This window comes from Thermobia domestica, chromosome 6 (genome assembly GCF_964235325.1).
Source record: "Thermobia domestica chromosome 6, izTheDome1.hap1.1, whole genome shotgun sequence".
Lineage (NCBI taxonomy): Eukaryota > Metazoa > Arthropoda > Insecta > Zygentoma > Lepismatidae > Thermobia > Thermobia domestica.
This window is the reverse complement of record NC_137459.1, coordinates 96,330,075-96,345,726: the sequence shown is the minus strand read 5'-3', so window position 1 is coordinate 96,345,726 and position 15,652 is coordinate 96,330,075. Positions and strand designations below refer to the sequence as shown.

General features: G+C 31.7%; 1 protein-coding gene across 2 annotated transcripts in view; it reads right to left on the bottom strand.

Moving 5' to 3' along the window:
* Positions 1-1,694: 1,694 nt before the first annotated feature.
* The window catches only part of LOC145688107 (uncharacterized), a 153,135-nt gene continuing 139,177 nt past the window's right edge, over positions 1,695-15,652 (bottom strand). For both annotated transcript variants that reach the window (XM_081761853.1, XM_081761854.1), the window contains exons 24-29: positions 13,192-13,422; positions 12,533-12,683; positions 11,263-11,557; positions 8,867-9,051; positions 5,586-5,715; positions 1,695-4,779 (exon numbers count right to left, since the gene is read on the bottom strand). In XM_081761853.1, the coding sequence (XP_081617979.1) occupies positions 4,439-4,779; positions 5,586-5,715; positions 8,867-9,051; positions 11,263-11,557; positions 12,533-12,683; positions 13,192-13,422 (1,333 nt within the window). In that variant the 3' untranslated portion in view covers positions 1,695-4,438. The remainder of the gene's footprint in view (positions 4,780-5,585; positions 5,716-8,866; positions 9,052-11,262; positions 11,558-12,532; positions 12,684-13,191; positions 13,423-15,652) is intronic.

The following is a 15,652-nucleotide window of genomic DNA, read 5'->3' as shown; positions in this document are numbered from 1 at the left end:
CGTAACCTCGGTGCTGTATAAAAATCCAAATCACAAAAGATAAAAAAAACAACTCAAAATTTAACACATAATTGGTGTAGAAGGCAAAACCATAACAGTTTGAAAGGAAAAAGAAATGGACTAACGTGGATCGCCCTACTAAAATATTTTAATCCACACTCCTGCTGAGAATAATAATGATCAATGTTATAGGATCATAGAATTACAATACATTGTTCAACCATACTAAGAAATGATGTAGCTTCTATCGTGTTTCTTAAATTGGTTGATTTAAGATGCAAATTGGTTGATTGGTTTCAAGGTTAACTTCCCTCTTCAACACCAAGACTATATGAATCATAGACCTACAGCTCAATATTGAATCTGAACCACATGAGCTCCCGTTAGGAGTTGAATCTGGGTCTCCTTCGCGAAAGGTGCATGTGCTAACCACATAGTCACGAGGAAGCTCCTTGATATAGGTGTTACCTACTTTAGTACATGCTTGATCGATGTGCACTTATTTTTATGTACCTGAAATTGAAACAGTTTCATCAACACCATATATAAATATAACGAAGAAAAGACATTTAAACATAATGAAAACCTAAACGTTTAGCTGTAAATTACAATATCAAGTATACTGTAGTATTACTGAAGTAATAACGATATTTATCTGTTCTTTGTTTTATCACGAATGGCTCATCTATTTGTGTATTGAATTAGACTTTGGTTTAGTGTGGTGTTCTCTGTTACTCCTTAAAATAATTCCGTCCTGCCCTTCTGTCTGTTTGAATTTTACTACTAGACTGTTATAAGAAAGAGGGGAGGAAAAATAAGTATGACCTGAAAACATTATTGCTGGTAGTGGTAGTTAATTCTTGTTAAAACTTCGACTTTTTAAATTTCCCCCGGTGTAAGCAGTATCTTAGTATATGCAAAAACTTACAATTTCTTTTGATGCTCTTAAATAATCATAAAGTATAATACACCCAGGTTCGATTTTATGCTAGTTCTTCTCTCATAAGAGTGCAGGATGTAATTAAAAGACAAAATTCAATAAATAAATTGCATTTACTCCTGATGTTGAGGTGATTTCTCCTATAGTTATGCTCAGAATTAATTGATTCCTTAGTCACTTTTAATATATTTTGTACACACACAATGGCTTCGGTTATGAGAGAAACAATTAATTTGTGGGAAATGAGGAAATCAAGGGATTTTTTTTTTTTTTGGTACACCAGCAAAACCTGACTGATCAGATTTCTACCCTCTATTAGATCAAATGAATGACAAATAGTAGCTTGGTTTAGGGAATCCTTTATTACTTTCTGGCCTGGCAATGTGTTTTCTAAGCAAGTTGCCATCTAACATATGGGTGGGGGGAAATTAAAGTGGGTAAGTCTTATTTCCTTGCCTGACTAACACCACTTTTCTGATAAATAAAACAGCCGTTTCCTTTATCACTAAAACTTTCATAATCATGTGTTGAAATCTGCCATCTCTCAGAATTAAACTCTGACTTACTTCACATTTTCTGTTAACAGGTTGACTTTTGTGCGTGTGTGTGTGTGTGTGTGTCAGTTTTTGACAAAGTGACTTACACCACTTTATAACTTTACCTGTCCACATAAGTACCACCATATCGGTAAATTACATCTACATTTCATGACAAGGAACTAGGATAACCAAGATAAATTAGCCAAGCTTTATACGTAAGAATATTTATTGAAAAATAGTGACGTCACTCTAGATATATAATAAAATGTAGGCCTACATCTATTTGAGCTACAATATATCATCAAATTCTACATTAATGTTTTAAAAATATGCACATGTCTTTAAAACTTCATTGACCATATTTCTGTTTCCTCCGGACTTTCCACAATCTGCTTCTTCGCGAAGAGCTGGACTTGACATTGCAGAAACTTGGTCACTTACACAGTTTTATTTTTAAAACTTGGGCACTTCAAGTTTATTAGTTAGTTAGTTAGTTTTTCCTTTTTTTTAATTTTTCTTTCAGTTTGGCGAGGACCACATGACATTAACATTCAATAAATAGTTATCGAAAGTCTTGAAGTAGGAAGAAATCTTGAAAGACCGACACTTTAACGTGATTTCAATCACAGAATTAGTTTTCCCAACAGTGATCTTCAGAGTCTAGATATGTTGTAAGCATTTGCACAAAATTTCTTATGCTCTCGTAGAGTATACGAAGTACTTAAATACAAAACCAAGAAGAATTTCACACCTTTCTTATATATATATATAATAAATATAATTAACATTTACAGGAAATGAAGGCTACAAATATTTAACTACTATATGCTTTTCCCTTTTTGTCCCATCACCAAAGATTGTGGATAGATGTCTACATAAGAATCAATGATCAGTAAGTTTCTTCGAGATCTAAACGTTTCTACTAGATATAAGTTTAAGGACATTCCCCATAGGCTTTTGACTGTTCTACCTTATAGAAACATGTAGATCTCGATAGTTTCACCATAGCTCCTTGGAATTTTCCTTCTTGATTTATTACTACGAGGCAATATAAATGTATTTGATATTAGTGGAAAAGTTTACAACAGTTTGATAACTTAATAGGTATTTCCTCATTTTATTATGTTCTAGAACAAATGACACGGTTACTAGTTATTTTTCTTTTTTCTGTTTATTTTATGAAAAAAATACGCTTCGTGGCTAAATGCCACTACTTAGATTCCAATATTATTATTTTCCTAGATTTTGTTTCAGCACAACTCAGTAAGATGATAACTCATGGCAAGTACTTTATCTGTAAGCGTGAACTTTTATTGATATATATAATTTTTTTTCATGATAATTACCAAATTCAAGATAATCTCTTATTGCAACAAAGAAAATGCAAGTAATTTTACAAGTTGAAAGTAAAAACACACATATTCTTGGAAAGAAACTCAATGTTTCGTTCATTATGCTTAGTAAACCATAAACTTTGCGATTTTTCTCTAAAACACAGTTTAATATAGCTGTAGTAAAAGAAAAAGAAAAAAATAAAATTAAAAAATACAATAAACAAAAGAGGTGTTGCCAAGATTAGAAAGCACTTTTTTTGCCTTTAACATCGAAAAGTGAAAGGTGGCTTTCTAATTTGACAAGGAATTCAATTTGAGAGAAATTGCTTTAGTTTTTTTCGTTGGTAAGTTTGAAAATGTCAAAGAAACGACTACTCAACACATTTGCTCTTGGTCCAAGCTAAGTATACAAAAGTATGAAACTGTTATACCACACTGAATTTGATGCATGGCACAAAACTAGGTAAGGTGTATACACCAACATGTTAACTTGAAAGAGTCAGGAGTGTGAAATTTGATGGAAATTTTGCTTCCTTTTTTAATTAATAATAAAAACTAATTGGAATAGAATTTTCTGTAACGAATATAGTTTGTTTTTACGAAGCATCTTCAGAAATCATTCATAAAATGAAACGATTATAAAACTAGATTGAAAGTATTGAGCATAAATAATAAGACTCATCACTCCTAATAAAGATAAAAGAAAATGCTTTTAAAGAGGCTAAATAGTTCAAAACAATGAATATCTTTAGCTCATGCATGTCGATCAAAGTGGTTTACTCCCCATTTTTTTGTCAATGTTTAAGTATGGTTTCATACTACTATATCTGTTCTCTAACAAAACCAATAATGTATATCAATCTGTTGTATGGTGTAAGAGGCACGAAAGCTTTACACTCATAAAATTTACGATGTAAGTAGTAAGTATATAAATATAAATTACAATAATGTATCGTTCTACTTCGAAATACAAATTATAAACTCTCTAGAAACATGCTCATAACACGATTCAATTGTCAATTGTATTCTAAGTTAGTAGCATGTACACGAGTATGCAGGAACTGTTTCATTAACATCATTGCATATGCCATAATGATACTCACTAATTCAGAGCCACAAAATACCTCAATAACATGTTCTTATTTATGTTTATATTTCAAAGGTACATGCAACTTTTTTTCGTATTATTTTGTTCGCTGATTGTACGTTTATTTATTCTATTTTTTAAACTTATGGTCCAACTAACATACTGTGATTAGTTACCAAATGATGCGCTACTAATAAACATATAACTGTCATTATATGACATATATTGCGCGCAAAGAATAAAATATATTATAATTTTGAATCCAAATAAGAAATTTTAATCTCACTTTCTTAAGATAATCTATAATGAACACTGTTTACAGTACAATCAATACAACGGAAACATTCTCATATACATACTACCATCGATATCACGTGCTTAAGCTTGTAACAATCAACTACTTCGTCCTTTGCATGTTGATATGTTATAGTTTGTCCTGCAATGTTGGGTCCTCATGTTTCGTGGATTTGTTCCACAGTTCCCATGAGCAGTTTTAACTCTCTCCCCACTCCCCTGAATGTTCACAAAAAAGTGGGTCTCAACCAGTAAACTCACTCCGTGGGTTTCTTGAAGTTAAACTTCCTTGTCCTTCACGAGCCAAATGGCCCAGAGTGGAAAAAGTAGGGTTTGGGGGCAAACGATCGTAGACACTTCGAAACAACACTTCAGGTGCAAACATTGTCGAACAAGTAGAACTTGAAGTTGGAGGATTGATTCCAATATTTTCCACAGAAGCTAACTTCTCCCAATGCTTTTTCTTTACTCTATAGAAGAAAATAAACCCTGCTACGAGGCCTGCATTGAAGAACAACAGGGTAAGCACTGATGCTATTACTGTAGACTTCGGACTACACACATAGCCATCTTCAGTATATGCATCTGTAGAAAGAAGTAAAAGCAAATTTTAAACAACACCAGCAATCGAAAAGAAGCTAAAACACAGCAGTAGAGATTATATTTTCTATGGAAATTATTACAATTAATATGTGTCTCTAATTTAACTCTCCCTTCGAATTTACTCTAATTTCACCAGAAAATCTTCAATTGTATCAATTGGTAAAGATTTATAATGTAATTCAAAATGGACAATCGACATACTGGAACATGTTCCCTATGTTGAAAAAGAACGATTGATAACTGTATCCCCTTCTGGCTTACAAAATCAATTACAGAAGTACAATGCTGTATAACAAAGGTACTACCATAAAAAGTAATCTATAGAAGGTTCTCAAATTCAACAGCAAGATGAAATATGATGAATAGTGTGAACAACTGACATTATCTACTGGATAATTTGGTTGAATTTTGGAGATATTTGATATTTCTTTTCTGTAGTTAATACTCAAGCAAAAGGTAGGAGCTGAGATAAGACTCAATTGTTTAGTCTACTCATTATACCGTATTTAGTATTAGCATACTAAGGAGCAAATTTTGCTGATTTGGAATAATGAAACTAAACGTGTATGAACTTGTTTAGGAATGCAAATATATACGTTTCGATGTGGAAAATAAGCCACAAAGGAAGCATTTTTTTCTTTCTTTATATTGTTACAACATACTAGCTCATTACACGTTCCATGTTTCTTTGTGTTTCTTTTATATAAGAAACGACAATGGTAACAAGTTTTTTCTCCATTAGATTTAATGAAAGCTAGAGTAAAGGACATATCTTCTAATTTACTTACTTTGATCGTATGTCCCAGTTGGATAAAAGTCTGGTCCAAATCCTGGATTGCCACCTATTCCATTCACAGGTCCGCGATTCTTTCCATTCGCTTTCGTAGGTTTAGGTATGGAATCTTCTCCAACTACCAACTGTAATTAAAATTTCAGATGAAGATGTCACTTCACATACGACATTAAAGGCTTTAGTTATTTCTTAATTATAGTATTAGATGTTGCAATTGCCAAAATCCATATACTACGATAGAAAAAACACATATTGTGAATTCCTATAACTTCGAGATATCTACGCTACTGTCACAATATACGAGTTCTACCATTTCAATATTTTTTGAACGAATACAAATATTTTCATCTTCAATTGTTTTTCTAATATATTTTTTCTCTTTAAATAGACAGAGTTTCTAGGTATAATATTGACAGTTTCTATAATTCTTCACAAATTGGCGGATTATTGTGAAACGAACTCCATATAATTTCAAGATCACGTAAATGACAACCTTACTGTGTTCCCATTACGACGTAATTCCATACTTGATATATTGTAGAAAAAAATGATGCTACCAGTAATGGATAGTTTAATGATTATTACAATCATTCAACTCGAAAAACATCTACACAATTGTTCATACTAAACATAATAAGAAAATAGGACAATGGATGTGGCTACATAACGCTTAAATGACTTTCGTCACCCAATATAGGTACCTATTAATAAATAAATCGAGACGTCTAATATGGAAAGTTGAAGCTAGAAAGCTTGCGGAAGAAAACATAGGACAAAGACAGGATGGAGAGGAGTTTATGGTAATTGTTAACAATTTTGATTGAATTCATTGATTCATTTGGCAAGGGTAAAGTTTTTGTTTCTTCGACCATCGAATTTCTTAAATCATAGAATTACTGTTATGACATGATCTGGAATTTCACGACGGTAGATTGCAGAGGAATTTAAACGAATAATATGTGCTGCCAACTAGATGTTTTTGTATCTGAATATACACCGAGATACGAACATCGTTTCTGTTAAAACAAAATTTAATTTTCAGACTGGATAAGAGACAAAATTATAGCCAGTGAAGGACGTTTTCTAAAAATGCAATCTTTTCTTTCATCACATTATTTTTATCATTGACAAACCGATGTATTAACACCAACATAAAGAAGAATTGAGGTATGACCATTGTAAGACGCGCATTTTAAATTTATAACTGAAATATAAACAAAATGTGACCAAACCAACATCATATTATTACTAGTGTGCATTACAGTTTCAGAAATATATCATTACCTTCATCAGATAAGTTATCTGATGTTTCTGATGAAGATAATTATATATGCCGAAACTGTAACAAAGATTAGTAATAATGGTAAGCGTTTATTTTGGTTAGATTTTACTTTTATGTAGGTTATTCGTAATTCCAAAACTAGAAAGAGCAGTATTCAGATTTTTCCACTGACAGAAATGTTCAGTATGGACAAAACCATGCAAAATTAAAATTATGTAGGATATAAATCGAGACTGCAGAAGTGATGTTTGGAGATATACCTACAAGTAGTCCTAGACAGATTTGAACTCTTTTGCTTTTGGGGCCAAATAAGTTATCCCGGAATCCATGTTAACCCCCCCCCCCTTCTTTTTGTTCGTGGATAAATTTAACCACTATGAGCTGCTTGTTATCTATTCTTCAATATGAGTTTCTTTTTTTTTTTTTTTTTTTTTTTTTTTTTTTCACATTTTGAATATTGAAATCATTCACTACTGTGGCGTTTAAGTTACAACGTTATCGTTCTTACGAACAGGTTCGCATTTTGTCTAAAACTTGCAAAAAGGCGTACAATTCTATCTTCTTTATAGTTTCCTCTCAACAAAATCTTCGCAAAATCTCAGCATCTTTCATTCCTTTGTTTACAAGAAAACGAATGATACAGTGCTGTAAATAGTAACTGCTCTGGGTTTCTTATTTCCTTTTCACTTTCACTATACAGCAGCCCTATTATCATTTACTCCTGGAACAGAATAGGCAAACAATATGAGCTACTGTCCTGCTTCACAATTTTCAACAATAATCAATCAATACAGTTGTTCTAGCATCAAAGAATGCTGCCAACGATTGATGTGAATGCTTGTCATTCGAAAATCCTCAAAGATAGAAACCTAGGCATTCTCTGAAGCAAATTCCAGTTTTGACTTGAACGTTCCATCGTGTTAATAAAAATTGTTTAAGGAAAAGGAATATTTAAACAGGAATGGTTTTACCTTTCTGATGATTAACATGTAAACAATTTTATGAAGAAAAAAAAATAACCTGCATTGTTTCACAGTCCTCAAAAGCCACAGTAAAACAGTTTTTTGAGACTACATAAAAATTGTTAGATAATATATATTTTCATTTTCACCCTACTTTGAAATAGATAATTGAAACTTTTTTTTTTTTTTTTTTTTTTTTTTTGTGCTAGGATTCTGAAAAGATCAAACAGTTAGTGGTTTCTCTGAACCGAAACGACGCAGATGCAATTTCCAAGGCGCACCAACTTCTTTAGTCAGAGAAGATTCATGATTTACAGATACAGCTCTTGGATCTACGGTTACAATATGTGACGGCTTTATTGAAAAACTTAGAACAACTCTTAGAAAAAGAACAGTGGGCTTTTTTCTCTCATGAAGCAACAGATACATGGTTTCGCTGAAGAAAAGCTTGAGGATAATCTACAGAAGAATCCAAATGTTGTTTAATTTACATCTACGGAATTGACATTCCAAGTTGAATACGAAGATTGCTCTATTGGTTAGTGTGGATGTGAAAAGAAACTTTAGTATATACAAACACGTTTTATCTCTAAACAGAAATACGCTTACGTTTAATAACTTAGAGATGTTTGATGTTATTAAGTACATATTATAAAGATAACCAAGCGTATATTAAGCTGTTTTCAAGTAGATAGAAGAACACTTGTCAAAATAATTGAGGGAAGTAGCACTTTCTTTGCTCTCTTTTTCTTACTTTTGCACTTATTCCTTTGATTCCTTTGTTTTTTTCTGTGAAAATTGCCTCTAAAAATCCTAATTCTGATAATAAATTGTTTTACCTACAAGATTGTTACCACTGAACTTGATTTTACAAAGATTTGATGAACATGTTACGGATATGGTGATCCCTTTAAAGGAGTGAAGCACACTTTCTGCTTAAATAATCTTTTCCTTTAATTATGATGAATATTTTACAACCAACTTACGTAATATGATGGTTTTCAGTATCCTATTCACTGAATGTTTACTCACCCTAAGCTGCAAGGGAAGTTCATTTGGAACATCCGTTTCAAATACTCCTTTGACATTTGATAATGGAGTTTGAGGAGTGGGTGTACCATCTGTAGTAACTTCATTCCAACTTGGATTTGTGCCGTTGGGATATCCTAAAGGAAGTCCTAGATCATTGACCATAGGTTTAGAGAGATTGCCTTCATCTGCAACAACACAAGGAGACTATTGTAAATAAAAGTTCAAAATAATTTTCGTATCTTTATATAAGATTTGTGACATCCATATGATCAAGTTAAGCGAAGTTTCCTGGTGTAAACGAAATTCTGAAAACATTATTAAATGCAATAAGTCTTTAATAGACATTATATGTTGTTTAGTAGTTTAACATTGATTTATCAGAACTTGGAAAAGCATTCGGAAGGAAAATATTTATTCTGAAGAAAAAGAAGTATTATTTCCCATTGAATTAGAGTTTTAGCGTCCCTTTTAACACCTAGGCTATATGCGACGTGGACCTACAGTTTAAAGTGGAATTCGAATCAACGTAGTCCGTTCAAATTTTTCAAGACTGTTCCATCGGAAATCAAAACCAGGACCACGTGCACCGAAAGTGCGTGCCCTAACCAGTAGATCAGCAGGTAGGTCATTATTTGCCATTGAAGAGGCATACACGAAAGGAGAATTCAACAACTTTTTTTTTGTAACCTTTGGAGTTAAATGTATCATTTTAATACCTAAGTTATATGATACGCTGGATTCAAATCTCACATACTTCAACTGAATTACTTGCGAATGTCAGTAATTTGCTCTGACCAACTCTTTCTTGAATCACTTTGAGCTAAACTCAGAACTCAATGTCATTAACTGAAAGTAGACGAATCTGTGACTTGAGTTTGTGGACCGAAACAATCAGCAACAGATAAAGCTGAGCTGAATCGAAAAGCAGCTAGATGCCACAATTGAGTGATTTACATTGCCTCCAATGAGTTTAGAAATCTTTTTACCAATCTATTCATATCCGAAGAACTTTTCTTGAAATCTAATGTTGATACATTAGATATGTTAACGGAGCTTGTTTATATGTCCTTAAAACAGAACACGTACGTATTGAAAAGTGTAAAAAGTAGCTCTCATTCATACTTTTGGCTATATATTTCGTTCAATCAGACAAGAATGATACAAAGATATTTTGTGCATTGTGGGAAAATAAATATTCAGTCTGAGTTGAGATTAAGTCACCTTATAGTAGTAGCAAAACAAAATTTTACTTTTATGATACTCACCAACTATCTTTGAGTTAAAATATATCATAATATTCAGAAATAGGGTAAAAATCCATAATCAAAAACAACACACTGTACTTTGAGCAATAAATTCTGTCAATAGGTTTCTGTAGTCGCACTATAATGATTATAACCCACATTTGCATCAAGTACTACTCTTATGTTTTTAAAATCTATTGAAATAATTTTTAATAAGAATAGTTTAAATTCTCAATATTACCTTTAAAATATGATTTTTTATTGTAAACCGAAATAAAATTAGAATTTCTACAATTTCTAGGTGTAAATAAGTTGTTTTTTTTTTCAAATTTTTGTCCATAATTAAAATGTACTTGACATACAATAACATAAGGATGTTCAGAAGTTGAGTACGACTTAGTGTATAATGAAACTTAATGTTTGTATTATATATTTGACCAGTGGTATTCAACTGAAGATCCGCGGACTGTTGCCGATACGCATTAGAGGATAGTCAGCTTTGGCCTATGACATCGCGTCGTGCCATCCATCAAATTTCTTTCTGACGCTTTACTGACTTCTGATGTAACTCTCAACTTCAGGTTAAAAAAAAAGCCACTAAATCAGTTTCGGTTATCTGTGAGTGATAAATATCCTGATCTGAACAAAAAGCTTTGACATTATTAGTGACTTTTTCAATTACGTATTTATGTGAGACGCTGCTGTCTTTGCAATTAAGGCAAAATACAGGAACAGACTGGACATTAATGTAGCACTACGTTTTGCAGTTTCAACATTGGATGCACAAATCGAGAAGATTTTATCAAATAAACACCATCACAGGTGACATTGAGTAAATAAAAATGAAATTTTAGAGAAAACAAATTAAACATGGTAGTTGTGTGATTATGAAATTTCTAGTCCGGATGTAATAGGTAGTTGTAAGGTGGTTCTAAAAGCTGTAATTTTTCCTTTCATTATTTCAATAATAAATGAAAATTATAAATATTGTTAAAAAATACTAAAATTAAACATTTAAATGGAAGTGGAGCTTGCTACTTGGTCCGATCCCAACATTTGTTTCTGTCTTTAGCTGGTCAGCAACTATCGAAAGGTTGAAAACCACTGCTCTAGACTATTCATACTAAACCTCACCAAAGAAACTACACTAACCCGGAAACATAGTTTCAGTTTCAGGATAGTCCACTTCCTCCTGAACAGGTGCTGCTGTGCTGGTACTCATCTTTACTTGCTTTGGTGTAGTAGTTTCTGGCAGTGGAGTCGTAGTAGTAGTAGAAGTAGACGTAGTAGATGTAGTAGACGCAGTTGTTGTTTCAGCCTGAGTTGTGTGTACTACAGATGTCGTACTTTCTGTTGTAGTTCCGGTAGTTGTTTCAATGTCTCCTGCATCATCTTCGGATGATCGTTTCCTTCTGCCAAACGATTGAACACCATTGTAACAGCGAACCTAACATAATGAAAAATGGTTTTAGAAAAACGTAAAATAAATATTTTAAGATTTTTTTCTTTATTCAACAATAGATATTAATGAATATGCTTCTCAGTTCTTCCAGTTATGGATTTTAGATTTCTGTAGTTACAGTAACTTTTGTAACTTATGATCTGATACCAAATCAAAACAAACAAAGTGTCAAGTTAATGTATTTACATTTTGATAAAGATTATTGAATATGGCATCTGAATAATAAGAATGTGTGTATCTATGTTTATAATGAATTTGATTACAACATATATATATTTATATACATATATATATATATATATGACTGTCAGTTTTATATGACTATAATACAGCAAATACAACATAATTTATGGATAAGTATTTGGAGCTGGCTTTTGTTACTTCTGAGTATTATTCGATAATTCTTTATTGAATTTTAACGTCACTTTGCAGTACCAAGGCTATACGAATACGTCCAAAATTCAATGCTCTCCCACTGTGAATTGAACTCGAAATCCAGTGTAACAAAGACGTATACAGCTACCACCACACCAACAAGGAGGGCGAGTATTATTCGATTTATACCTTAGATGTTACTGTCACTTTTATATTGAAAATTATATGACGTGTCATTTATGTTTACGAATATACTTTAATGCCTTTTCAAATTAAATAAATTAATAGAGTCTACAGGAAAATATTACAAGTAGTTGTTTATTAAAAACACAATATTTAAAATGACATAATTATTTTCTACTATTATGTTTGCAAATTTTAATACCTTAATTGCTGCTATATTCGTGATACAGTATAATTAAGGACGAGAAATAAATGTCCATTGCCTATTGGTTAATACAGATCTGACTCAACCAAATCCACTACAAAGAAAGATAATAAAATATTTACTTGTAAAACGGAAATTTGACTCACTATTACATTGCAATTCCCTAAATTAATGAGGAAATAAAGCTAAAAACTTACTGGTTCACATATGTCTTGACAAAATTGAACTGTTGCCACGAAATTTACTGTAGCTGTTGATGGGAAGCGAAAGGCTTTGAAATCTGCGAACAAATCTCTGGATCCTCTGTCTACCTGTAGAGCTGGAAAGATGTTAGGATCTCGAGGGCATCTGTAAGAGAAATCAGTAACGCAATTAATGGTATGAATACCACATATTCTATTGTATATAACTTTTTCTGCTTTCACGTAGAGGGAAAATTCCTAAAAAAAATAAAAAAATAAAAAAAAATAAAAATAACTATGTGGTCTTAGTACCTAGATATAATAGGCATATTATTATTGTGTTATGATATTTACAATTATAAATATGAATAAAATTAAGCAGACACAACAGAAAAATTGAATCAGATATTCTATCAACTATTGCTAGTTCTGAAGTTATGAAACCGTTAAACGTTATACATTGCTTTCAGAGTATTTCTTGATAGTACGGAAATAAACTTCGTAATGTTATATTATGAAGTATCTAAATTATAGCCTTGGAAGATAACTCATCGACATTTTTTTAGTCTTCTTCTTTCTCAAAGTTCAATGACTTGAGGACGAAAACACAAGTCAAAAAATGTAGTTTTCCATGAGAGGGAGTCATACTAAAATTAGATGTCAAGTCAACTTACCCTGCAGTATCAATAAGAGTCAAAAGTTCTCCATTATCTGTTCGAGCTTCTAAATTACGGGCAAATATTCCGAATGCGCTCGCAGGGTCGATTTCAATTCTGAGTCGTAGTTCCTCGCCCAAACCAACTACCGCTGCTTCCTGCCCATCTCTCTTTACTATTCTCATTTTTACATTTGGCGTAGGGGCTGTGTTTGTTACAATATTCGTTCCTGATGGACGAAAGGGTACACTGGGGACAAAGTAAGAATAATATACGTAAGTATTAGAATTAGAAACATTATTAAAATAAACTAGTATTAACTCGAATGATGTTGACACACTAAAATAATTGAGACTTTTAAGATACATGGAATACGTTTTCTACCAATGTCTTAACTTTACAACATTGTAGGGAGAATAATGTTGCAAAGATGCCCTATTATTACTTCATAGTTATAGCAAGCATTATTTCACAAATCACGTAAACCAAGTTCAAATGACATTTTCTGAGTAAGTGACGTATAAACTGTGTACTTCTGAGTGGTTCAGCACATAGGCTTACAAGAAACAATCTCTTTACATTTGAATGGATTCATTTCCATTACATTTAAACATAATGATTATAGAATTGAGAATAAATGTGTGAAGGTATCAAGCCACACACACTCTAGATATTGCTAAGCGGCTAAACTTCCTTTAAGGATTTTCCCCTATTTCCTATGAAATACATTATTTCTTAACGCGGTTAATAGCTGCAAGGATAACCATGCATATATCGATGTGCTAAAGTACCTGAATTTATGATTGTTATTGTTGAATAACTTAACCGGAATACTCCAGTTTAAGTTATACAACTCTAGAAGTCGTACATACGCAAATAGCTACATGTTTATGCGTTTATTTGCTGCATTACTTGTATAAGAGAAGTGTTTCTTTGGTGATTACTCCTTCTTTCTGTAATCAATTTCTGATTTTTTTTTTTTTTTTTTTTTTTTTTTGTACAAACCTTCCTACTAATGGTCCTGATTGTATGTAAAATTTAGTCAAGATCCCTAATGGCTCAAAAGAAGATGCATGAAAAATGTTAAGAAGATGATAGTGTTCCGCTTGTTTAGCCCAATAAACAATTAAAATTTAAAGGAAAGCAAGTAATCGATTAATCAGAGAGATAGGAAATATGTGTTAAGTATGCGAAATCAGCAATTATTATCAAAGTAAATAGATGTCATGTACATTCTGGCTGTGGTAGTACTATAGATTCATGCTGTATCAATATTTCATTTATTGGTTGGTAAAGTAACAGTTAAAACAGTAACGCAACTTGCTGAAATTGCACAATAAACTTAAATACTCACTAACAGCTTTAAAATTTCAAAGAATTATCCGATAAACGTAAACCGATCTGATAAATAGCTGGACTAATTATATTCAAAATTATCATCACAAATTTAGGTTAAGATTTTTCTATATGATTTGCTATAGAATGAGTTTCAGAAAGTTTCACATATTCGTTATTCGAATTTAATGTGCTTTCTTCAACTATCAGTAATTTATCTAGAATTTTGCAGTTGTATAGTACAAATTTGGGGATTTAAATGTTTATATTTACCTGTAAAATGTGCACTATCTAGTAAGATTTAGTAAGTAAGGATGTTTACGATATCCAATTCAATAGGTGCTTCAGATAATTTGAGCGGATGTTGAAGGGTCGCACAAAGTGTATATCATCCACTATACTATATAGAAAGTCAACTATTCCAATTATTGAAAGGTACTCACTTTTTAAGTAATCGTATCTATATTATCCACAAAAGCGCTAGTGTAATTTTGCAATCTAAATCCAAACTTCAGTAACATTATTTGTCCCAAATATTTATTTATCCTATACTCTCAGATTCTGGATGATGGATCTGCATACTTACGTCGCTAAAGATAGCATTACACATTTCTACACACAGTATTTACCTACATATTTATTTAATTTAATGCAGATGTAGTGTAGAAATCAGGAAATTGAAAACCTGACAACTTTAAAAAGTTGAATATATAGAAGTTGAATATTGTTTTGCTTATCGATGACAAGACAATAGCTCTTTATCTGACAAGACATTAATAGCACTAAGAATATAATAGTGACTCTTTGATTGCAAATTATTGAACAGAGTGGTTTGTAAATGGCTTGACAGAAAGGATTGAACTGTTTCTTTATATATTATCAATTACTTCCGTTAATTCCAGTTTCTCAACGAATGTTCTAAGATAATTACATTTGTAATTTCAATAATGTCAATATTATCTTTTGCGCGCCAACTAAGATAAAATAATTGAAAAATAACAAATAATACTATAAATTAAAAATAACAAATAATACTATAAATTAAAAATAACAAACAATAGTAATTTAAATAAACACATAGAGCATAAATTAAACTTTTCATTTTTAACTGATTATTGAAACAAATTTTAAAATAAAAATTCAG